The following is a 26716-nucleotide window of genomic DNA, read 5'->3' on the forward strand; positions in this document are numbered from 1 at the left end:
CATTTGAGAATGGGTACCTTATCTTGGTGTGAGCATACAGTGTGCTGGAGGATAAAATATCACCCTATCATTGGACACCAAAGTATCTTCATCTATCTTTTCTATAGTCTCTGGTTACAGACCCATGGCAACAGCAACAAGAAGATACTTAGAGCCTACATTGCTCTGTTCTTGCTGGGTCTGAACATTAAAATGCCCACACAAAGTCATTTAGGTATTCAGGATCTGCCCCTGATATTTTTAGCTAGCTAGAAGTGTTCCTAAAGAAGGATCAGGCCTTTAAAATGCCACAACTTCCTATTACACCTGTGTGAGACACCAATCATTGTCCTTAAAAGCCACACATCTTTACCATGTCTCATTTATACTGTCCCATCTTATAACTAGATGGCCAGGAGCTACTGCTGTGACATTGATTCAAGAGGGGAGAAGCAGGTCCAGGGCTTCAGAAATACTATTTTCAATGGGAATATGATGGCATCAGTCATCACACCTCAGAGGGGCTGAAAGACCTGTCATCATGCAGAGTGTTGGTGCAGTTCAGAGGCAGAAGGGACCAGACAAAGAGAAACACTCATTAACCCATCTCCTTGATCTAAACTCTTCACTCTCTTCTTCTTGGTCGTCAGGTTCTGTTATATTTTTTTTCATGTACATCTTCTCTCATATGTTTATAAGTTCTTAGGGTAATTCAAGGAGGAAAGGAACTCCAGTGGTCTCTAATTGAAGCTCCTGCTCAAAGCAGGGTGAGCCATGAGATCAGACCAGGAAATATCCCAGGATGAGGACCATGCAGATGTCCAGAGGCCCATGTCTTCCTATTTGGGAACAGCATTTCCTGCCTGACATCTACCTCATTAAAGACCCTCCTCTTCCCCTGTGATGCTCCTGCACCACATCCCAGGACGTGGTGCTGGTGGGGACTGCAAGTCTTTCTCTCCGTCGTGAGATAATTTAGGAGGTGACTGCTGAGAGGGCAACTCACAGATAGGGAAATCACTCTGGCCTTCCCTGTTGACAGCAGGACTTTAATCAGGGCCTGACTTAAATCATTAGTTCATAGCCTTCAGGTTGTTTAAAGAGCTGTGATAATGAGCTGAGAAGAAATTACTATCCATTTTCTCTTGGCAGGACTGTAATGGCATGACATGACATTCATTGAATTTAGAAAAGAGCAGGGATAATCTTCAGAATGAGAGAAAGACAGAAAATCTACCCAGAAGAAACAATGACAGAAGATTCCTCCACATATGCAAACACAAAGAGGTCAATTTATATCTAGTTTTTTCAACATGTCTTTATTGCTTAAGGGCATTTGGCAAGACAGCCATAACATAAACCTCACATCCAACATTACTTGGCAACATATTTCCCAGCTGGAAAGAAAATAAATTGGATTTTTTTCTTTGTGCTAATGCCACATTTTTTGGATGGTTTTTTTGGAAACTAATCAAGAGATGGCTGCTCAGCATGCCTCTTCGTTCTTGATGGGCTTTTAGTGCAAAATTGCCAGCAGCAACTTTCTGAAGTCCCCAGAGGTGTCAGATCGGACAGCTTCAGCTAACGGCTTCTTGTACATTTGCTGGAACTTCTCCTTTATTGCTGGCAGGTCGCTCTGAGGAGACATCAAGAGCCTCTTTAGAAGAGTGGTGAATGCTTTGAGTAACATGCCCTGCCCCTGCCAGCCCCCCTGGGGTCTGATTCAAGGCCCACCACACCGAGTGGGAGTAGGAGAGGAGAACGCAGGAGGGCTACAATTCTTGGAAGACTTTTAGCTTAACATTTGAATTCGAAGTAAGCCCATGTCAGATGGTGGTGAGGGGATGCTAACAGTGAAGAGGGCCTGCATGGAAAGTTATGCCATGGCTGGGAGGACCTCTGCCCAGTGGTGCTGTGCCAGCACAGCCTTGGTACTGGAAAAACACACAGGTCACTGTGAACTCTGAGGTCATCCCCTGGTGGCAAACAGAGAAAGAGGCATGTCCCAGGAGTATGGCTAAAAAAGAGTTGTTCCACCCATAGCAGTACTTTTCTGGTTACTGGTGGGGGAGAAACAAACTCCTTATCTGGAGCTGTCCTGTAAAAAGGTACCTACAGCACAGGTCTGATCTTTATCACTGTGGGTTTTAAATGTTATAATGACTGGACTGTGTCTTTTTAGTGACAATACCCTGGAGCCTAATTTTTCTCACTGTGGATCATTGAGAAATATGCTTTCCTCTTGTGAAAGGCTCCTCTTCTGTGGCAATTGAAACCGCCCTGGGTTTACAACCTACACAGCTTACAAGGAATACTTAAAGATACAAATATCTTGTGAAGTTTGGTGCTTCTTAAAATGACACTTAACTCCTTTGGTTTTGTATTTCTCTTCCCTCCTCCCCATCTGTTTTTCCCTGGAATCAGAGAAAATTTGCAACATATGTTTATAAGCAATTCTCAAATTGGAAACTGCTGCTTTATCATTAATTAACTAGGAATTACTTCTACACATCCTACTGGGGCCAGACCTCCCCATGGATTGGTTTTAACCAGGTACAGTTGGCTGCACTTGAAATTGCCTACATGCTTCCTGGTTTAGTTCCTTTGAAAACAGAAATAGATGCAATATCAAAATTAGAGGTGCCTGGGTACAGAAGCAGAGTGTGACCACTGATGTCACTGGGCTGAAAAGGGTTTGCTGAGCACATGATCTGTCAGGACTCACTCCATACCCTCGGCATTTGTATTTCTCCCAGAGCTGATGTGAGGCGTTACAGGACACAGGGTACCCTACCTCAGCCCTAGTCACAAGGATGCGAATCAAGGTCTCTTCATCAGTCCCAGCTCCTTTCATCGACTTGTGCAAAAGTGTGGCAAAGTAGCCTGGGCAGTCTTTGGCACAGCTGACTAAAGAAAACAGTAAGAGGCCTCGTTATACTTGTACATTTCCAGTTTGTGATACAACTTCAAGCAGAATTAAATAAGTAAGAAAGAAAAGGAAACTCTAATGTTTATGTTTATGTTTAGACATATGAGCTGGCAGGACTTTTATTCTGAGACTGATCCCCTATAAGTGTGCAAGGAGAAGTCTTGGAGTCTGAATGGGGATGCCCATTTTTTCCACAAGAGATTACCAGCACTGAGCACTCAGCCTTTCCACAGTGAAAATTACATGAATGAGAATGAACATTTACCCCCATGGGGTTCCTCTTGCCCATCCATTCTTGGGGTAGCTGCTCACTCTGCAGATCACAGGAGGAAGATCTGTGAGAGCCTAAATCCAGATGGATAACAGCAATACCAGTGACACAGGGCGCAGGTTTAAACACTGGTGAAAGCCAGCCCTAGTACTAAATTGCTGCCAAGGACCCTGTATATTTTTGTGGTGGCTGGCTAGCACACTTCTCATGGTGCCCAAGCATCTGCTGGAAGTTATCACCAGCCATTGTCCCAGAGGCATCTTGGAGATGGCTACTCTGTGTTAGAGGGCAAAACATTCAGCTTTTCCTGTGGAAAGGAGCTGTGTGTGGCAAGTTATAGTTTAAAAAACAAGGATTCCAAATCACTACTGAGAGCTGTCTCTTTTTTCCCTGGCAGATATGTTAGCTCAGTTTAGGGGTAACTCAATGGCTGTTGCCAGGCTGTATGCAAACCCCCAATGATCAATGTCAAGTGACAGCAAGAACTAGAAAAGAAAGGTCTTGAAACTATTACTTTTTACCTAGAGTCAGATAAGCCTTCTCCAGATCTCCAGATGTTTCACTTTTAATGGATTCTTCTATGTCCTTCCCACACACCTATGAGAACAAAAAGGAGCCATATGAGCTTCTGTCTGTACATGTCTTTCCACTGTCCAAACCAGCATCAGATTCAGCATCCAATGGCAAAAGGACAATCCAGATCCTTTAGGGCTTTTCCAAAGCAGTAATTAGAGGGAAAATGTAGTTCTCCTCTGGTGTAAGTGCTCACAGATCCGCTGGCACCAAGAGAAGGTCTGTGCAGCCAGGTAAGGCACAATGGTTAAGTGATGGACAATCTCCATCATGCAGTCCCAGGTATCTGACAGCTTCTGGGACAAAGAAGCTGCAGCTTCTTCCTGAGTGACCCCTGGTCAGCAGAAACTGTTCAAGCTTTCTCTAGCCCCTCTATCAAAGGCTCTGGATGGCTCCCACATAAATAAGATAATTTTTGGCGCTTTACCAACTCTGTGAAGTTCTGTTACTTATTGTCTTTGGCTTCCCAGGCAAAGTTTACAAGCACCGTGGTTGTCCCAAAGTTTTTGTATTACTCTGTAGGGAATTAGAGAAGCAGACTGTCTCTTCAAAACAGAGTTTATCCTGACTTTTGTGAACTTCGGGAACCTCAAAGTCTTCTACTTTGCTCTGCTTGGCATATCAGGATGTCCCTGCACGATTCAAGACTGACTTTTAGGTCAGAGCTGGGAGATTGTGTGTACAAGGCAGCAAGGGCACCACGTGAGGCTTTAGGGCTTAAGTTCTGCAAAGCACCAGCCTGGTTTAGATCACGCCCTATGTATCTCTCCAGCTGAAGAGAATGTTTGCATTACTTGTTTAGGGTGTGTTTGCAAGATTTGGGCTCTAATCTTGGCCTACTTCTACTTTGAGTGCAGCCAGGCAGGATGTGGTGGGTTGGTTTGGGCAACCTGATCTGCTTGCTTTAGCTTTGATTTTTTAGGAGTCAAAAGCCAAGGTAGCTTGGCTTGGAGCATTTAGCTGAACCCCCAGGGTTTGGGCCACTCCAAGGGAGAGAATATCAGTTTGTGACTGGGTTTATTCTCCTACCAGCAGCAGCCCAGAACTTGGATTAAGCTGCAAATGTTTTTGAAGCTATTGGTTCCTTATTATGCTGACACTGAAACATGGCTTTGACTTGAGCTCTTTTAATCTTCTGTGCCTAAGGCTACAGTTTTCTGATGAACTCAGAGTCTTCCCAGGGAAGTTCAGGGCTGTGAGCCAGAGGCTGAGGGAGACTCTTTCCTGAGATGTCACTGCTGAGCTTCCACCTTGCTGCTAGGAGAAGGACCTTGGATCTCCCATTGCTTTGACTTTTAGAGGTAATTTTCAAACAAGATATCTCCATATCAGGTCAGGTTCAGGCCCAGGCATGAGTAAAATGTCCCTGCTGGGTGACACAGGGAAAAGTACTAATAGCCAGGATCCTGCTGCCTACTTTGCCTTATGCTTTAGACAGGGGAAAGCACAGCAAAGCACCTGCACAGGCCACCTGCCCAGTGTGGGCAGAGAGGAAAAGGCTGGAGATGAACTTCTCCTCAGCTGATATGAGTGTGTGAAGTGGTGGGAAGAGGAGACACCATGGCAGGCTCTGTTTAGGAGAAGGAGAAGAAAAGACCAGAAAAGCAAAGCCTTGCTTCAGGGCAGGAGTTTGTGAACCTGTCCCTTTGCTGCACAAGCAGGGGTACAGCCTTGCAGCTATGGGAAGGAACAGACATTGTGACATTTATTTGGCTGAGTATTGTGTAGGTTATGAAGGGGAATGGGTTCTTCACTGGCAGAAGATACAGCTTCTCCTGTAAATCCCCTATTTCTGTATGGTCAGGATACAGTTGTATAAATATGTTTTCCAAGATTCTTAAAGCATTCAAGAAGTTATAAAATGGCAGATAAAGGATTCTCCACTCTACATAGAATCATTTAGGTTGGAAAAGGCTCTTCAGATTGTTACATGTCATTGTAAGGTCTGCATCTATAGGTCAGAGCCTATGCAATCCACATTGCAGAAGATAAACTCACCTTTTCATAGGCTTGAAAAGTAGCTCTCAGCTGGCTATAGCTTCTCTTTGCTAGGACCACATTGAAAGCCAGCTCCTCTGTTCCCCAACGGCCTTCTCCTGCCTTCACAAGCAAATGTTATTTTTTGGAAGCACTTGTTCATACACAGTAGAGACATGAAGTCAGCCAGAGCCCTTGATCCATCCAGCTCCAGCCCATGCCCCCCTTGCTCCTCTCCTTGTGTTGCTATTGCCCCTGTGCTTGGTTTGTTAGTCCCCCTGAGGTAGCCCTTGGCGTGCAGCATGGGGGAAAAAGAGATTTTTGCACAACTGCACTTACTTTATACAGATCTGAGGCATCTTGCTCAGCCAGCTCTGCATTGACCTGCTGGGTCTCATCTCGGGCTGCCTGCAGAAAAGGAGATAACTGTAAAAAACAAACACCCAGCCGAGCGCTGGTTTCCTTTCAGCTGGTGGCCCTCACAGGTGTTTGGGCTGGGGTTTTGCTGCCATCTGCTGACACGAGCCCGGGGACGGGCACGGTGGGGCTCCCTGGGCTCGCTGGACCCTTCCTGTAGGGCTTGTCCCTAGCTTCATGTGCTGTGTGCTGGGGCCCTCAGGGGATTGCGACGCTGATGCCCCTGGAGCAGGAAGGTGCCCAGTACCCGCAGTGATGTTCTTCACAGGGCTGGATGTGCCCTGGTAACCGTGAAATGTTTTCCTGACTAGCTTATGTCCTCTGAGCATTCACCAACACTGCCATCCCTTGGGAGAAATTATCGATGAAAAAAACCAAATTAATAATAAATGTATTTACTACTCCTGAAAGTATACAAGAGGTTGGGAAGAGCTGTACCAGTGCTTCCCAGAATGAGAATCTATACTGTGATGTATTTAGTGTTGTGACTGTTATGTCATTAAAGCTTCTTTTATTTATTCAGTCTTTTCATTTCTCAGGGCTGTCAGATCAGACTGACCACCACATTGCATTTCTCGATGTGCTTCTATTTTTCTTAGTTATAATGTGTCATTATGAAGGTATTGATTTTTTGCTTTATTTCATGAAGGGGGTTTAAAATAAAATGTATTCTAATGGAAAATAAGCTGTTTTTGATGAATGAAAAACTAACATAACAACAATCTCTCTATTAGTTTTTCTGTATCTGAATTCTAAAATCCTTAGCTGAAATGCAAATAAGATTTAGTGGTTTGGGGCAAAATTCAGAATAATGAGACCATGTCCTCAAATGGGTAGCCTAGCTTTTACCATGGTATAAATAACAGTAAAACAATTCTGTTATTTTCAAAGTATCAATATTTATAAAACTATCTGTGGTTTCATAAAAAAAAATTGTACCTAAACAAAAACTGTACATATTAAAAAGCCATAGACATGAAAGGCTGTTATATGGAAGAATGCCTTTTGTTTACTGGAATTGCCTCATTGTTATATTACATATCATAACTGCATTATTATAAATACCAGACAATATATTATGGTTACTCAGGGAAAAAAGGAAATATCTTTGCCAGGCATCTGCATAAGAGGAAAGTCCCCAGCCTCACCTCTAGCACCATGACCAATATCTTCCGTAGGGAGCCACTGGTGTCACTTTTAACATCAGACTCTAGATCCCTGTCAAACACTGTGAAGAAAAAAAGTCTGTGAGAGTTCAACCAGTGAGAAAGGATTTAAATGAAGGTGTTTGAAAGATAAAACTACTTACGACGTTTGTAGGCCTCCTTTATGTTTACAATTTCCTAGGAAAACAAAAAAAAATCAAGTAATAATCAAATAAATAAATAAAAGATGTCTTATAAATAAATGAGCAAAAAACACAGTAGTAATTCAGCAGCATGCCTGTGGTGTGTGAGGTGCAGCAACCATGGGGGTGGGAGAAACCATGAATTCCCAGTTCCCATTGAGGACAGCACTTTGAGGGGTGCCTGACTCATGCAGGTCTCCCTCTCGTTTTCCCTGCATTTAGGCAAGAGTTAACTAATTTTTTTTCACTAGGATCGTGTTCCTGTACCTCTGAACCATCAGAGCAATGCCAAAGCTGCCCTTTAGCATGTATCTGGGGATTCTTCTCACCAGTGTTGCCTCCGTGCCATCCAAGGCAGGTAGGAGTAGGATAAAGGAAGGAATGTAAATTTTATTGCTCTTAGCTCCTGTTAGAGTTTCAGCTCTAGTATGGCAAACACTGGCAAGAGGCATTTCAGCCACAGAAGCTGGACTGATCCCTCCTCCTCCTCGCAGGGATCCTCTTGGTGAGCTCTTTGCCCTGCTGCCCCAGGAAGGTCACACGTGGTGCCCCAACCTTATTGTTCCGTGTGCAGAGAATCTCAATCAGCAGTGACTCATCTGTCCCAGCTCCCTTCATTGCCTTCCGGAGCTCTCGGGCCTCGTACTCGCAGGGCAAGTCCAGCAAAGCCAGCACAGCCTTTTCAAAATTCCCACTCAGGTCTCCCTTCAGGTCCTCTTCCATCTCCTGTGGGGACAGTCAGGAGGGTTAGTGCAAAAGCTGAGGTGAGATTAGAGGATTTCTTAATTTGTTTCAGGAAATCTAACTATTTAAAAGCTCCTTCTCTACCAAAAAGTGACAAAACAATTTTTAAAAGGCCTTAAAATACACAGACTTTTTTTTTTACAGAATAAGTTCCCTAAAAATGTTGGTTTCAGATTGACTGAAATGATTGTCCCATCTTCAAATACCAGCCAATATCAGTCTAGTTATGACTCTTACTTGTGTAAACAAATGCCAACTAGTGTTTTGAAAAGCTTAACAGGAGTTTAATCTGAAACAAAATGCGGAAGCTTCCTCATTCGAAAGAGCTGCCGCACAGGGGATCAAACTAAGGATCTTCTCTGCCAGTTTTGGTTAAACCTGACTTCCTGGAAAAAGCAGCAGCTTTCTGCAAGGTGCTTTCATGCCAAGCAAACAGCATTTTTACACACACACCCCCACATCAACGTTAAATCAAAATTCAGTAAGACCCTGGAGGAGAGCTGGCTGGTGCATGCCGAGGATGCCAGCTGAGGGTGCGTTTGAACTGTCTGCAGTGAACATTTCCTGCAGCATGGGAAGCACTTGACAAGGTCAGAACCCTGAAGGAGAAGTCCAGCTCTATTATTCTCAAGTTCCTGCTTGCACAACTGCACGTGAACACTCAAGTGCTCCAGTCAGAAGCTGCCATCTGTGCTGGAGCAGTTTCAACACACACCCCACAAATGCTGCAAGTTCCTGGAGCAGCAGGAGGGAGGTGGTACCACTTGTGCCTCCTGCCCAGGAGATTCAGCCTGCCCAGGAAAGCAGCAGGTGAGCTGACACCACTGTGATGTTTCATGGCATTTGATAATTTCTAATGCCTATATGTATTAACTCTCATTATAGAACAAAATCTATAGTATTTATAGTAACCAAATTCTGTGTCATGCTTGCTGTAAATTTTACTTATAGAAGGCTTTCATTTGTCTTTAGTGCTGTCTTATTGACACTGATTAATGAGCAAGCAGACACCAAGAAAATACCAGTTTAATAATAAGGTCTGCAGGATTCAGCTGTTTACTGAAACAATATTTTAGAAGCTTTATTTTTCTTACACACAAAATCATTAGGGCAATTTATGCCTCCTGCAGAAATTAAGTGCCCAATGTAACTTCTTAGTTTTGCAACATGTTCTACTTCATCACTGGAAGAAATCATTATTACTTCTATTAAACTCAATAAAAATAAAGTTGTGTGAGATCAAATAGTTTGTCTGAATTTGCATCTGGTCTAAGTGGGACTCTGACTTATAATTTCCCTTTTACATTAACTTCTTTTTCTCAATATGCTGAAGATGAACACAAGCTGAAATATTTTCTATTTCAGTTATGAATTATTTTCTAGCTCTCCCAGCTTTGATTAAAATTCTTGGATCTGGTTAAGGCTGACTTCAAGAAGATTCTGAGGCCTAAAGTTAGAAATATAATCAGTATTTTAGGAGATAAAATAAATTGCTGAATCAGAAAGTAACTGGTGTCCTCCTTAAATGCACTATGCCCTTGATATTTCCAAAAGCAGAGGCCTGTAGGCTGTATTTTCAGAGGCAGTGGTTTCAAACAGGGAGCCCACTTATTTCAAAATACCTTGCTATACAAATCTTTGTACTTCCGTTTTATTTGTTGTCTCTGCTCCGATGTTCGACTTGATAAAACTTCAATAATTTTTTTTTCATTGGTTCCTGAAAAAGAAGTTGTACATAGGGATTTTATAATCAGGAATCTAATGCAGAGGAAAGAAAATGTGACCTCTAAAGAGAAAAAAATTCCTGTACCTATATCCCCAGTGGTTCCACCTTTATGATTTGTAGCATCTAAGATTCTTTTGAGGATAATTTTAATTGTAGTCAGCTACAATGTTCAATAAAATTAAATTTCATCATCTCATGCTGTTAAAGAAATTGAGTCTTCTGTTTGAGAAGGGCAGACACTGCTCCTAAAATCAGGAGCCAGGCATAGGCTGGCATACACGTTTCTGGTGACAATGCTTGTTTGAGTAGTCCCAAGTGATCAGCCACCATGAATTCTGTGCTGGCACAACAGGGTGAGGGCAGTGGGGCAAGAGCTGGGGCAGGCAAGATTCTGTTTGAATAGCTCATTAACCACAAGCCTGGATGTACAGCCTGTAAAAATCTGGTTTTAATTTTGCTAAATGGAGTCAGGAAAAAGGATCTGGAACCAGCCTGGACGGTCTGTCTCTGCCAATGCTGTTTTGCTGGGCAAAAATCAGAGTGAAGTGGGAGTGTGGGATGCCCAAAGAGATGCAGTTACTGTGCTGCCCATCACAGAGGGGAGCTGAACACGCAGCCCTCAATCTGCTTTGAGGGCAGCCTCTCCAGGGGAAAAGCCCTCAATCTGCTTTGAGCTCTAACTTATGCAAAGGATTGAAGAAGCTTCCTAAAGGCAGTGACCTCGCTCTTGCACTTCTGTTGCCCTCTGCCATATAGACACATGTTTGCACATAAACAGAGCTGCTGGGAGGCATTTGTTATAGCTAAAAAGAGACAGGACCACAGTGACGTTCCCGGGATGAACAAAGGACACAACAGGGCAGCTGTGGCACTAGCACAGGTGTCCTGGTGCACTTCCATCTGAGGGCCAGAAGATGGACTCGGGCATTATTTCTTCATGACAAGAGTTGAAATTGAGAATGTGAGCCAGGACAGACACATGACCCGGCTTGTAGTGGGCACTGCCCAAATGCCCATAGGGTGGCAGACCAAAGGCATCAGGACACTTGCCAGGTCTGCTGATGCCCACACATCCTGCTGGTGGTCACTGCCCCACGCTGTCCTTGAGCTCTGCCATCTGATGCCTTTGTGTGGCCATCTCTGGGCTTTGTGCTCTGCCTCATCTCAGGCTTTTAGGAGCAGGAACCAACAAGGGTTTCTGCTTCTGAGTAGCAACCAGCACAAAGGATACAATTTATACTGGTATTCAGCAACAGCTGATATGTTTTCATCCCTCTATTACCACCAGGTACATGGAGGACAACTTTAGGGTATCTTGCCCAATTCTTCCTGCTTAGATCCAAGGCAGAAGGCACAGTCCAATTTTAGAAGGAATTATGCTCCTGTTTGATAACATTGGGTTAAACTCTCAGTGAAGAGAGTCCTCTGGCAACTGTCTTGAGAGGGCTCAGCTGTAGGACAGGAACAGTTCCTAAAACTCAGCACTTAACTAGCTGATTCTGAATGTCACTGCTATACCAGGAAGAGATGCTTAAATACATATTAACTGTGCAAATAACTGGAGTGAATTAATAACTTATTGATCTTGTGTGCTGTCTGGATGTTCTTCCTTTACTGAACATTGTCACCTCCATGGACCTTAGGGTCCCATGAAACACTCTGCATTCCTCACTCACATCAGTGCAGTCAAGCAGCTTACTTCAAACTACCTCAGAAGATGGTGAGGGACAGTTTTTTTCCATTAAAAATCACTGGTGAAGGTTGAAATCACTGGAAATTCCTTTCAGCTGACGGAGCTGCAGTGGGCTCTGATGAAATATGGAGGCGATGATGTTCTTTACTGGAGGCCTGAGAAAGGATATCCAACCATGACTTTAATCTAACCTGACTAGCTGGACCCCATGACTGTCCAATTAGTCTTGGCAGCTTGATGTTCCTGTCACAGGGAACAAATACCATGTTTATCCTAATGCTCTGGAGGCATGCAATTATCAAGCTAGATCTTAGCAGTCTTTGAGGAGCAAGCTGGCTTCCCTTCCCATTTATCTTCATGGGTGTGAATGTTCTTTGAGTCAGTATTTGACAGAAAGCATAAAGATTACTTAAAACTGGCTGGAACAGTTGGTTTGCCTAAGTTCATGTGTATGCTTTTTATACTATTGATCTGCCCTTTGCACAAAGTCCAAACATCTACAAAGTGTTTCTTACCTGCTCCTTTGCAGGCACTGTGAATTTTCTTGGCATCTTGCTCTGCGTCAGAGCCGTGATGGTGGCGCTTGTGGGCTGACTGGGAAGACAGAGACACAGCAGACACACGGAAACAATTAGAAAGACAGCAGTTTGGGCCAGGTCCTTGCTTCATCTTTGTTCACACCATCTAAACCTTGAAGTTCAGGGTGGGCTTTGCTGAAATACTGTATCTATCCCTAGGGTTCCTGGAATGGATCCACATAAAAACCACAGTGGTCTATACAACTTTGTCACCATATGTATATATATATATATATATATATATATATATATATATGTATGTATATGTATGTGTATGTCACCCTACATAACATGTCACCCTATGACATACATGACCTATAGAACTTTGTTCTGCCAGTTCTGGCTTATTCAAAGAATTTAAGGATAATTTCATACTAGACATCTTCATGCCAGATCAAATATTATTGGTTTTTACCACTTTAACAACAGGCCAATACAAACTCATTAGCAGAAGCAGGACCTATCTCTGTAGTACATTTCTAAGTACTGTGAACACTCCCAATCATCTGGATAAAAACTGCTCCTGAAAACCTTTCTTGTATTGATTCTTTTGTGCTAACAAGACAATTGGAGATACATAATGTGATAAAGCTGAGGGGTTTTGTTGTTGCTGAGGAGGTTATTTTGCTTATTTTTTTTATTTTGGCAAAATAATACATGTGGCTACCTTGAGCTAAATTTACAGGGACAGGATAATAACTCAAAGTCCACAGCCACTGCAGCAGTTTACAGCCTGACATATCAATGTAAACAGAAAACCATGCCTGCCCCTTCTGATCTGAGTTAGCTGTTAATCTCCCAGGCTCTGAGTCACAGGGGCTGCAATGCTGGTACACCCTTCACTCTGCTGTTTCTCAGAAAAGGGTAGAATTGTCTGAGACCACAATGACAGCAGCAAGTTCAGCTCCTCTAATATGATTACTCAAATATTTTAAATGCCCAAACTCTAAAACAGTAGTAGAAAATAAATTCTGGGCTCCTAAGTCAAGCAGCACAAGCCAGTATGCACACCACAGACTCGGGGTCTGAGTGGGCACTGGCAGTGCTTTGGCATTTCCATTTAAACAGCAAGATGTGAATCAGGCTGCTTGCTTTGCAGGGCTGCCAGGCACTGGCACCACCACTGTTAATTAAGAGTTATGATACTGCAAGGCATGGCAGTCTGCTTTTAAGCCCTTCTGAAAATGCCACCAGCCTGCTGAGGAGCAGAAGAGGTTAAATGGCTGATTAACCTCCTTGTCTCTGGGGGTAGCACAGGGCAGAGACCATTCCTGAAAGACATTTGGCACAACATCATTCTGCTTGTGGAATAAAGATAATTTAGGCACATGGCTGTGGGCCATGCTGTGCCACATGCCCATCAGGCCAGAGAACAACAAGTTTTATTTACAAGTATAGATACAGTCTGAAAGTCTACTTGTTGATATGCTTCAAAAGTTTCAGGCTGTCATCTACTAGTTCTGGTGAAAGAGCTACAACTCTGGCTAAAGGGGTCCTCTGTCAAAAGGCAAGGGGTCAGTTCTCAAGGAGGAAAGCTCAAATCCAGTCCCTACACTGCTTTGACAATGTGCCTTTGTGACTGACTGAAGCCATTTAGCTACCTGGCTTTTCTACTGCTGTTACCAGCTAGCATAAAACCTAGGTAGCTAAAACACAGAGTTATTTTTACAACTATAACAATTAGTAAGGTACAATAACAATGTAATAATTTCTCTTCATCTCTACAGCACAAGGTAACACTTTGATTGCCCCATCATTATGACAAACATGTCTTTTAAAGATGTATCCTACTGTATGCTTACACAAATTTTCCAAAACTTTTCAAACAAGATGGAAATAGTTGCATATACATAACTAATATTTTCTAGTGGAGATTTTATTTAACAGTCTCCAAATTTCCCAACAGTTTGGATCAAAATGGAAAGGGAAAAAAATCAAGTTAGAAAGCAGATGCACTGATAACTATTCAAAAAGAATTCCATTCACAGTTTTTTATTATGGAAGAGTGTAGGTTCTTCTCCTTTAATGGCATAATGTACAAAGGAAATGGACTGACAGGCTGAGAGAGCTGGGGTTGTTCAGCATGGAGAAGAGAAGGCTCCAGGGAAATACCATTACTTTGGCTCTGTACTGTTAGTATGCTTATGGTAAATCTTGCTCTCTGTGTTAGGCAGCCAGTACTGAAGTTGTTCTAGAGTTGTTTGCAAAGCAAACCAAAAGGACCAAAGAAGCAGCTGAAAAAAACAGAAAAAAGGAAAATCCTATAGCACAAAATACAGAGGAAAGTGCTAACATATAAAATGTAGATATTTTACTACTTTGTAGTTATCCAAGTGCTATTTTAATTTATAGACTCTCTGCAACAATAAGAGTTGAGAACTGTTGCTTCACATCCACTGCCTCCTGACCTGGGACAGAAGGTGCAGTGGTGAGAAGAAAAAGGCTTCATCTGGGATTGTCTCCCACTTCTCAGACCTTCAGCCTGGACAGAAACACCTGCACAAACACACAAAGGCAGGAGCTGGTTTGTCCTTTGCCTTGCCTTGCCCACCACAAGTGCTGGGCTGTGGGAATTGCCCTCATCATGCTGGTGCTGCTGCCACTGCAGCTGCCACTGCCCCAACCCTACTGCAGGTGCACTGGTCACGGCAGAAACATTTATTTTCAAGGCAAAAATCATGCTGGAAGGAAGGCCTGTTTCAATGTTCAGGACATGTTTGTTTTAAAGCACCAGAGGAATCTATTGAGTCAGCTCTGCTAAAGGCTCTGTCTTCAAAAAAATCACTGCAAAACATGAAATGATGCACCTGGGGGATACCATTCTGTTAGTACTGTGTGAAATACCAGCATCATCTTTATAGAGGGAAATCTGACACTGTGGTAAGCGACTGTCAAAGCAGCTCCTGGGTCATCTGAGAAGCACTGGCTAAAATTCACTACTTGCTGAGTCTCTTCCTTGACCTCCCCACTGACACAGCTTCCCGATGCAGGAGAGGGAGAGCTGTTTCAGAGCTGTACTCCTTACCCTGTGGATTTTGACAGGTGGATTTTACTGTAAGGGATACATGGCAAAATCAATCGATGTTTAATACCATTTGTAACCTGTAGTGATTTTTCTTCTAAAAATATGGGCAGGACCACTTTAATATAGTTCTTTTTTTAGAGTTAGGACTTAGATTACATTAGATTAGTTACTGACTTAGAAGTATTTTAGCAAATTTGGTGAGAGCATGATGTGGAGTCTGAAATATCAGGTGGATAGACTGCAAACAACTTTGAAGCTGGACACAGGGTGTAAGGGAACTTGCTTGCACAAATTGGTCCAGCTCCATCCACTCATTGATTTAATTTTCTTCTAATTTCTCTCCTATAGTTCCATATTAATTAATGTGACCAGAGTTCTGATGGTAAAAATATTCTTTTCACTTCCAACACAGTTGTATTTATGGCCTGTGTCGACTTGTTTTCTCTTATCCTGAATAGTTTTTTGTCTCACTCAAGCATGTTTTAGACAATAATCTGTTTCCCTTTCTTTGGCTAAAATTGCCACAGATTTATTTATATTAAACTGGACAGTTTATAAAAGATCTAAAACTAACTTGCTTTGTTCTAACTTGTTTTAAAGCACACCAAGTAGTTTTTGCTACTATAATTTATGTGTGACTTTAGGGAGCTGTAAGATGAGTTTATAGTTGAAGATGATCTTCAATGCTTAGAGAAGCTTTGTAGATTTTTCTTTGATGTTTCAGCATGTGGAGCCCTTATGGAGCACAAATAAACAATTTAGCAAAGGTCAGCAAACCCAAAAGGACGTGGTGGGGATGGGGGAACAAGAGCTCTGATGGGTTCAAGGCATCAGTAGAGGCATTGGTAGGTTGCTGCAGTACATTGCAGACATTCCTAAAAATCTAGTATTTTCCTCAGGATAAGGACAATTAAGCTTGCAGTAGATACAAGGTGCTCATCTGTCAGTAGACAACAACAAAAGTGCTGCCATGAACATGTCAGGTAGTTTCCTGTATTGCAAAAGAGAGCCCTCTCTGAAAACAGCTCATAATACAGCTTGAGCAATCTCAGCTATATTTCCATGATCTCATGCAGATGCCACAAGCCTGCTCAAGAACAGGTTTAGGGAGGAGCAGTCAGAACAAAAACAACAAAAAAAGAGCAGCTGCTCAGGGTGCTGGTCACCTGCTGCAGCTCTAGCAGAGATTGATGCTGATGATGTACATGGACAAATGCAGGCACAGACCCTTAAAGAAGATCACTGGGAAGAGCCAGGAGGAGTGTGGCTGCTGACCAGGGCAGATGAGATGCAGCTCTAGTAGCTGTAGGCAAAGCTCTAAAAAGAGCTGGATTGATGCAGGTATGCTGAGTGCCCAGTCTTAATTTTTACCAGGTACAATTTATGTGCTTTATTTAGTGAATGTCTAACTTCAAGCTTCTCTTTGGCTGCCATTCAACAGAAATAAAAATTAAATCTAAAAGTGGCAGCAGACAGAAAGAGCAGACTGACCCAGCCATGCTCTTTACAGCATTAACTCCTACACTTGAGTGGGATCAGGTATAAAATTTAGGGCAGTATTTAGTTGTTTATACATAGGTCTCTGATGCTGTTAGAGATGTCCCAGGGTAAGCTGCCTGATGCCTGTCAGACATCAGTGGTCTCCTGTGGGCCTGCACCCATCAACCTGGTGTGAATATCTCACATAGCTGAGAGCATCACCAGGGGACACTGGGTGTGGGCTACACAAACATGCCAGTTTTTCCACCCATTTTCTTCTTCTTCACATATATTTAATTATGTCCAAAAAATGTGTTGGAGAAAAATGAGGTTTTCAAAAGAATGACATAAACTAGTTGCATGTCCATCAACCTGACCTTTCCTTTCTATCAACTAGGTGAGCACCAGCAACCTCTCTGCCTGATTTCCCAGAGATTTACAGCTCCTGTCTGCCTGATTTTGCCCATCAATTCCTGTGATGGGCACAAGCACAATGGCCCAACACTGGTGTCTTAGAAGGGTTGAGTTCATGCCTCAGTCTTTTGTTCAGAGGATTTATAATACAGTCACTCTGTTCTTAATATTTACAAGAAACATAACAGGCACTACTAATTTTGAGATTAGCACCTTGCTAGTAAATTAATCTAAGGTTGTCTGGTGGGTTCCAATGTTTTTAGCTAGGATAATACATATATCCATATTGCAGCATCTTAGATCCTCTTCCATCCTGTTTGTTTGGGAAGTCAAGTCCCAAACAATCCATAATGTCCTAAAGATGAGGACAGGAATACCAGAAAAACAAACAAGCCAAAACAACTGAAAACCCACCCTAGATAGGAAGCTATAGAAACTATTGAGGTTTCTCAGTTCTCATCATGCATAGTCACTGAGCCACCAGTTCCAAGAGCTTTGGGGAGCCTTGTCTCCAGCTAAGGAACCATTTCTCCAGCTCAGCACTGTGAGAGCTGTCAGGACTGGTTTGGGCAGAGCTTCTTATTCTTGACAGATATTTAATTATTGCTCTAGGCAGTGGTTAAGAGTGCTGACATCTCAAGGTGCCTTCCAGTTCTGTGATTCCTCTCTTTATCTTTTGTGTGGAGAAGGAAATTTATTTTCCCCATGTACCAGGAAATACTCCAAACCATCTAGTCACCTTGTTAGCGTAACAAACAACAGAATGAGGGTGTGCATCTCCTTGGTTAAACTGTATCTGATACACTTGGGTCACAGAAGACAGCTTTTGGCAAATCAGCACCTACATGATTAATTTTTTATAAACACACATATACTCAAGATTAATTATTTATCTTGGCAGAAGTCTTTAATGAGCTATAATGCAACTGGAATCCAGGGTTAACTAGACTAACAGTAATGACTAGGGGAAAAAAAAAAAAAGGATGTGTTCTGAAATCTTGTGGTTAAAACCTTCTAGTGCATCACATGTTGTCAGGATAACATCCTGTTATCAGAAGAAACTCTGAACTCCCACCCAAAGTAGTCTTTAAGACAGCCCAAACCTCATCACTCATCTCAAGCATTTCCAATCATTCATTTCCAATCTCAAGCATTTTCAAGCATTTCCACTCACTCATTTTAAGCCGTGGAGAATAATAAAACACAAGAACAAACATAAGAGTAGGCTGCTGCATTTTCATCCTGATCTACTTCCAAAGACAGACTGAAAACATGATGCTGCATTCGTACTTCACCCCTAGTCTGATTTATTAAAACAAATATTCTTAGTCACAAAAGGTTGACCTGCTGAGGAAGCTCACGACCATCAATCAGAAAGGGCAAAAAAGCAGAAAAAGCCCATTTCATTCCAGTGTGGGGGTACTCCCATGAGAAAAACCTCCAAATATTACAGCTCTTTAATATAATGGCTAAGCAAAAGAAACAAAGAGCAGTTCCTGGTAGGCAAGGTCAGGTCTCGTCTAACTGGGAAAGGCCACTCAGGGCAAGGATATCTCATCATTAGCAGATGATGTGTTCATTATCTCCTATCATCCTTCCACCAAAGTAAGGGACTCTTCTGCAGGCTCTTCTTCAGTAAAGTTAAAGTAATGGGGCTCAGTCATTCAGGTAGAAATTTCTCTGAAATGTAAAGGCTTTTACACACGGGTCAGAGTAGATGGGCACATCTAAACCAAACAGCTATGGCATGTTGGCAGCAGGGCTGTATCAGCAAGCACTGGGGATTGCGCTGGGGTAATAAAAAGGTGGGGCTGACAAATACGTTTTTGACAAATGAATTGGCAAAGTTCAACCTTAAGACATGTCCTTTTGTCTGCAAGGTTCCTTCTTCACCTGTTTTGTAAAACGTGCCTCTCGTTTCTGTTTGTTTGAGCATTTTTCTCTGTCAACCACAATATACAGCTGAAAAATTGCCAACTGCCTCCTTGTGTGCTCAGAGAATGGTATCAGTGTCTCCAAATGCCATCTGCCATCTGCCAGCCAGGCTGTCATTCTCCCAAATCCTTGTGGCTGTTCTGTGTCTAACAGCTGCATGACAGCAACACACACTGCCAGCTTGCTTGTTCCTGATGGTTTGGTGCTATCAGGATCAAAACAATTTCTATATGAATTCTACACTGGATAATACAATATGTGTAAGTTTTATGGCTTAGTCAACAGCCTTTGCAATGATTCTGTTACTCTTTCCAAACTGAGAGGTGCAAACCTTATTTTCTACATCTGAGACTAAACCTGCAGTGACAAGAAGATCCTAATAGAATCAGTCACAGTTACTTTTGCCTGTTACAAACAAGTGGCAATATTGAAGATAATTGCTCTGACAGTTACTTAAACTGCAAAATTAAACCCCCTTTTCTCCTACAAAGTCCCTCCTGTTTCTAGTAGCTGTTAATATATCATCTATGATTGCTTTTATATCCAATTTATTCATGCTCATCACCATGACAGAGAAACCCACAATTAAGAGAAAAACATAAGTTTGGGGTGGTTCTCTCATGGCTGAGTTTTATACTGTACAGTTTTAATGTTTTAATGTTTTCAAAATTTTCGTGGCTGATGGAACACCTTAACACAGAGCACTTTTAAAATCTGTTAGCTACCAGAGCAGCATGCAGTGGGAAAGCCAAATCATGCAGTAGGAATGCCAAAGCTTCAAAACTGCAGCTTTTATTTCTAGAGGGTTCAATCCAGATGCTTAAATAGAGACACCTCTGAGATGTGTGAGGGCACCCAGCACCTGCATGGGGCTGGCAGAGGGGACATGGGACTGACAAGGACCTGACTCACCTGGTGGGGCTGCTGAAGCCAAGGCAGGAAAGGATGCACAAAATCTTCAAAGACAGCATGCCTGTGGTCAGACATGAGTCACGCCTCACATTACTTCCTTTGATTACTTATCTTGCAAATGGAAGCCATACAGAATGCAAACAAATGGCTTTATTCACCACAGACAAATCTGGTTTTTGAAGAATGCTTTGTTATGATGGGGGCAGACTCCTTTTATTTGACTGACCATATCTGGTTGGAAGCCACTTGGATAACAACATATTTTGCCTCTTTTTTCAGCTGAGATACCAGATTTTTAACTCAAGTGTTCTTATATCTTATTAAAAATTTGACACTCTGCTAAGACTTATGATGAGCTAACCTTGATGGAACTGAAGTAAATTCTTGGGTATGCCAGCATGAAAGCTAACATGACTTAAAACACCTACACAGGGCTGAAATCCAGGAGCACAATCCTTGTATGTATTTTAAATCTCAGTTATTGAAAGGGACAAGAACTTGAAGGATGTTGCACCCCAGCAGGGAAGCCCCAAGATGACACGCTTCACCCCTTGGCCCCATCATTGCTTCTAAAATACATCTCTGCTAGACACTCTATCTAAACACCATCTATACATTGACAGACACACAGAAGTGCTGTTACTATACGTGCATGCTTAGTGTCCAACAAACCAACTGAGCCTACAGGACTTGGAGGTTTGTGTATCTAGCACCTTTCTACCTCACAGGAAGAAGGTGGAGGAAGTTTCAAGATACTCCCAGATCAGCTGAGTCACCTAAAGCAGCAGTAATCCATCCACTGCTTCAGACACTAGTCATAGTTAACAATAAAGGCAGTCTCATTTTCTGGATAGCAACTGTTGAAAAATTTATATTATTTCAAAGTAGCTAGTTCTTGCTTGACATAAGTTGTTAGAGCTGTGGGGCTACAAATTGAACTTTATCTGAACCATATGGCTATGTTGTGTAAATCAAAGATGGATTACAGAGAAATTCAGAGCTAATAATCTGGTAATTAAGAACCATAGAGATAAATTGTAGTGAAATGTGAACAACCAGAACACTAGTAATAGTTAGAATAGACAAAGCTAGCAGCTTAAATATTACTCAAAAATTAGTGGCTAGAGTGGACAGCCCATTGATTGTGGTAATGAACTGTAACAACCATATTCCAACGTGGGACACAGAACTGACCAAAACCCCCACCAAAACCAACCTCAGGGCATGTGAAGGTGACCACATAGGAACCATCTGGTAACAAGACAGTGAGCCAATACAGAGGGAGAAGACCCCTAATATTACCTTTGGTCTGGAGTGTTGCATGAGGAATGGGGAGTTTAGATTGTGAAGGTTTAGCTGCCAGGGAGTTTCTTTGTTCAGGATCCCTCTTTTGAGGCACCTAAGCTTGAACTACCAGATATCATAACTGATTTGTGCCAATACCTCACCGAATGGAGATGAGATACTAGTGAAAAAAGCTTATTTAATAGTAACAACAGAACTTGGTAGAGTATATAAAAGCTAGAGAGTTAAAATTAAACTCCAAAACTCTAAACTCTAAAATTAAAGTCCAGATACTTTGGATTTTTTAATGTTTTTGTAAAACATAACTGCTTGACCTATGTACATCATGTAAAACATAAATGTAGCAACTCTAATATTTCAGATGGCTTCTATTTGTTTGGTTTTTTTTGCCACAAATGCATCATAATTTTTTTATGAGTAGATGCCTGTTAATGCCTACTACTGCAGCACTCACAGGACAGTCTCAGATCTAAAAGGAACAGCAAATATCCTGGATAATAAGAGACCATGGAAATTAAAAGAATCTGCCACAGATCTTCCCCAGTGGGGGGTAGCTAAACAAGAAGTTATTTCTGTCTTCTGCTGACTGTGGGCTTATGGCCAGGGACTGAACAAGAATTGCCTGTCCCTGAGCAATGCTCTGCCAGGGGAAAGCAACAAAGAGCAATTGTGGAGCGTCATGATGAGATAATAAAATCATGCTGTGGTAATACTTGTACTAGGGAAACATTTCTACAAGGACAGTAATGTTTATAGGCAACAGAGAAGTCCTTGTGAGTTTAGTGAGCTTAAGCCCAAGAGGGCTCCTTGGGCAGATATGTTCTCCAGGTAATACTTACTTTTTGACCTTGAAGTTGTGAAACCATATGGCCCACAACAACCTGCATCCCCTTAGCCTATAGAGTTCTCCCTGGAAGAAGGTTTAGTCTGCTTTGCAATGACAAGATGAAAGTCAAGGGTGTTGCAGAGAACCTCAACAAATTTGAATTAAAACCAAAGAACTTGCCCAACCCCAAGGTTAAACTCACAAACGCCACAGAATCATGCATAACCAGTCTTCATGGATTTTTGAGAGACAGAAGATTTAAAAAAAATGACACAATTTCACATAAGTAAAAATCAATCAAGCTTTTCAAATCATACAATGCAAACCATTGCTGCTATTTCCAAATTGTCCCCAAAGCATCTTCCTTATAGCAGAGCAGCTATCTAGATTTCCAGGTAGATTGACTCTATTTGTGTTAATATTAAGGACATCAGATGCATAGATAAGCTTGATACAAGATTGCAAACACAGAAAATAATTAAGAGACTTTAAATTGCGAAGGATGTGCGGCCAAAAACATTGTTTGATTGAAGGAAAAAAGTTCTGGACTGAGTTCAGAGAGCAACAAGCAGATGAAAATATGCAGATTTGGAATTGTAATGTTGCATCAGGTGCAGCTCTTAATTGGGAACTCAGTTTCTGAGAGAAAGGTACACTTTAGGGTTAGTTGGAAAATTTTTATGAAAGCATTTTTTTCAGTAGCATTTGATACTTTTGTTTAAAGTAACATGTTCAGGAAGATATGACTTTTGATGAAAGCTCCATTTTAAAATGAGACATTCTGATAGAGCTGAAAAGTTCCATTTTAACATCCACATAATGGAAGCTTTTCACTGAAGAATGGTTGGCTTTCAATGAGAACTCCATTTAAAAATTATAGTTAAAAAAAGTTTTAAAACCTAAACTCATTTAGCCAAATAAAATACCTCATTTGACACAGATGATTCATTTTATATTTCTCCCAGCAGAAGCTATTAAATAAAAATTTAACTTCTGAAATTTGAAAGTGGATAAATTCTGTTGTTGTATTATTCAACGGAATGAAACAAGCCATTTTTACCCAGCTTTCTATCACCAGCATTGACCACAAAAGAGAAGCTGCCTCTGTGCATTGCAGAGCCTCCCAAAGCCACCATAAACCACAGCAACAGGTGCTGCAGCACCACAGTGCCCCTTTCATCCTCCACAAAAGAAGTTCTTACTGGCTCCTCTGCTGCCAAACTGGTAGCCCCTACGGCTGGTTTCCGAATATCCTCTGCGAGTGTGTAAGTCTGGCTCTGGAGGTTTAAAAAACACAATGCATGAGACACTCATGAGCCTGTGGTCACAAAACACGAGATCAGGAGAAACAGCAAACTGCAGCTGGAAAGCTCTGGCGAGAACTTCTATTTTATCTTCTGCTCTTCCAGAAGCACTTCCCTGACACAGATGCAGACATTTCTCCAAGATTACCTGTAACTTTCTAGGAACAACAGAGAGATGCAATTCCCAGATGGGTCTGGACTGAATGATGGGGTTCTCTTCCAACACGGGATCGCCCCTGTTCCCAGTGTAGCCTGCAGCACAGCTGTGGTGTACTGCACCCACATCCAAACTACCCAGTCCAGCAAGGAGCTCAAACACCTGCTAAAGCTGCCTGAGCTGCAGTGCTGTGATCACTCCTGCCATGGATACACCCCCTCTGGACAGTTTAAATGTGAATGGAGTATGTTTGCCCTGCACTGCATTCCATCTGCTGTCCACTGAAAGGCTCCCCAGGGCCAGGACCTCCAGGAATTGCCTGCTGACAGCCCTGTGAGGTGTGTGTGTCCTGTGCAGCAGGAGCCTTTTGGCCGTGTCTCCTGCACACAGGTGGAACTGCAGCACACAGGCAGTGCTGCTGATCTGCTCACTGCTCTCCCCTTAGGCAAACAGCCAGTCTGCAAAAAGATGGAGATGGGACCATCATCCCATTCACAGGGAGACAAAAAGCTCCTTGGATTTGTAGCTGGAGCTTTATGCAAATGGTAAGGGGTGTTTTGCTCACTCTGCCCAAGAAAATGTCCTGGGGAGCTGGTCCAAAAGCATCAGAACCTTGGCATGTCTCCAGGCCTTGCTGAATTTGGATTTAAAAAATAGTTACATGATAATATAAACCTTACAGAAACTCACTTTAGCCTGTATCACCAAGCAGGCTATCTTCTACAGATACGTACTGCAAAACTGCATGGATTCTGCATTCAAGGAGAAAATGCACTGCTGAATAAATATTGCTTTTATCCATTAGTTTCAAAATTGGAGGTAAGACCCCCATCTTCCTCAGCACAAGTTACTTAACTTGCAGAGGAACTAATTATTCAGAGCTGTTACATAAAAGTTTTTGACAATCAGGTCATTTTGATGTTAAATGTCTTCAAGCAGACAAATGCTACCAAAAATTGTCTCAGTCAAACCTCATACAGTAATTTGATGCAGTAAATCCCAACATCTGGATTTTAATCGGGGCCTTCTGTAAATACTACAATTTGAGATTACTCCTGTCCCTATTGTTCTGTGAGAAACATACAAATTTTTGAAAGTATTGACGTTTGAGATGGTGAGTTTTTCATATATCTTTAGGGAATTATTTTAGTGTTCAGAATGTTCCAACACAAATTTGCTATTATTTTTTCCAGGACATTCTGTGCATAATTTCTTTTTCTCAAAATGAAAGTGCTGCCCTGCTTAAGCCAAAAGGAGCTTTAAAGCACTCAGGACTTGTGTGTTGCAGTAATAATTAAATTATTCATGTACACTAATGAAGCAATGTTACCAGCTGCATACAAACTTCCCCCACAAATCAGATTTTGAGTTTAAATCTCAACTGCAGCTGCATTAATGCCATATAAAGTGAAAATTGACAAAAATAAAACCAAGAAATCATTGCATTTCTGACAATCCAAATTAAGTAACTACTTACATGTGAACTGCCCATTTTTGCTTAGCCTGGATGTGGAAGGTGCAACTCTTCTGCTCTTCAATAAAACAAGCATGCAGTTGGAATAGCTAAATACTATCTAAACCTGGGTTAATCAATAACTTCTGACATTATTTAAATTCTAGTCATTGCAAGGTGGGGTGTATTCATTATTACATGGTGGCTTTATTATCCCTACTATCTAATATCACATCCTGTTGTGTCATGGGGCTGACTGGTTTCTCTAAGGAAAATCAGGATTTCACAATGTAAGCCTCAATATGATACATACTGATTTATCTAATTGTTATTGCAATGATTTAAAACACAAAAATATTGTAGCACCCAACATGAGCTTTCTAAACAGGGAGAAAGATGCCTCCTTTGAAGGGTCTATATCAGATCTTATGGAATTTAATAGTATTTAATATGCCACTGAGGACCCTCAGCTCCTACAAAATATTTTGCACTGCTTTAACTTGGTTTATGTGATCAGGTTTTGGTAGTCAGGGGATTTCAGGGGTGTCCTTTGTGAAAAGAGACCAGGGGTTGCCCCCATGCTGGACAGAGCCAGGGCCAGATGACTCTAAAATGAACCCAGACCACAGTTGAGCCTCACCAACGATGCTGGTGGTGCCTCTGTGATAATATATTTAACAAATTGCAAAAATTACTGGGCAGAAGCTGTGAGAAAGGAATGAGAAAACTGAGAAGGAAACAGCCCTGCAGGTGTGCCCCTCCTGGAGAAGGAATAGTATTTAATATGCCACTGAGGACCCTCAGCTCCTACAAAATATTTTGAACAGAATCTCACTGCTTTAACTTGGTTTATATGATCAGGTTTTGGTAGTCAGGGGATTTCAGGGGTGTCCTTTGTGAAAAGAGACCAGGGGTTGCCCCCATGCTGGACAGAGCCAGGGCCAGATGACTCTAAAATGAACCCAGACCCAGACCACAGTTGAGCCTCACCAACAATGCTGGTGGTGCCTCTGTGATAATATATTTAACAAATTGCAAAAATTACTGGGCAGAAGGTGTGAGAAAGGAATGAGAAAACTGAGAAGGAAACAGCCCTGCAGGTGTGCCCCTCCTGGAGAAGGAGGGGCAGGAGGTGCTCCAGGTGCTCTTGCAGAGATTCCCCTGCAGCCCCTGGTGCAGTCCATGGTGAGGCAGCTGTGGAGGTCCATGGGGCAGCAGAGATGCTCCTGCAGCCCATGGAGGACCATGGGACAGTTGAGCCTCACCAACGATGCTGGTGGTGCCTCTGTGATAATATATTTAACAAATTGCAAAAATTACTGGGCAGAAGGTGTGAGAAAGGAATGAGAAACCTGAGAGGGAAACAGCCCTGCAGGTGTGCCCCTCCTGGAGAAGGGGGGGCAGGAGGTGCTCCAGGTGCTCTTGCAGAGATTCCCCTGCAGCCCCTGGTGCAGTCCATGGTGAGGCAGCTGTGGAGGTCCATGGGGCAGCAGAGATGCTCCTGCAGCCCATGGAGGACCATGGGGGAGCACAGATGCTCCTGCAGCCCATGGAGGTCCATGGGGCAGCAGAGATTCACCTGCAGCCCGTGGGGGACCCCACATGGGAGCAGGTGGATGTGCCTTGGGGGAAGCTGCAGTCATGGAGCTGGAGCAGGCTCCTAGCAGGAAT

At 42.4% G+C, this 26716-nt stretch overlaps 1 protein-coding gene across 1 annotated transcript; it reads right to left on the reverse strand.

Annotated features, from left to right (window-relative positions):
* Nucleotides 1-1289: 1289 nt before the first annotated feature.
* On the reverse strand, nucleotides 1290-25128 carry ANXA13 (annexin A13). The gene is made up of 11 exons (XM_039715477.1): nucleotides 25070-25128; nucleotides 12173-12251; nucleotides 9861-9955; nucleotides 8050-8220; nucleotides 7456-7489; nucleotides 7295-7374; nucleotides 6069-6137; nucleotides 5751-5852; nucleotides 3701-3776; nucleotides 2774-2886; nucleotides 1290-1615 (listed from the first exon to the last, which is right to left on the reverse strand). Exons 1-11 carry the CDS (start codon nucleotides 25082-25084, stop codon nucleotides 1496-1498), a joined length of 954 nt encoding a protein of 317 aa, XP_039571411.1. The 5' UTR covers nucleotides 25085-25128; the 3' UTR covers nucleotides 1290-1495.
* Nucleotides 25129-26716: the final 1588 nt, after the last annotated feature.

Source organism: Passer montanus, unplaced genomic scaffold, assembly GCF_014805655.1.
Source record: "Passer montanus isolate IOZ18808 unplaced genomic scaffold, ASM1480565v1 scaffold33, whole genome shotgun sequence".
In the NCBI taxonomy this organism is placed as follows: domain Eukaryota; kingdom Metazoa; phylum Chordata; class Aves; order Passeriformes; family Passeridae; genus Passer; species Passer montanus.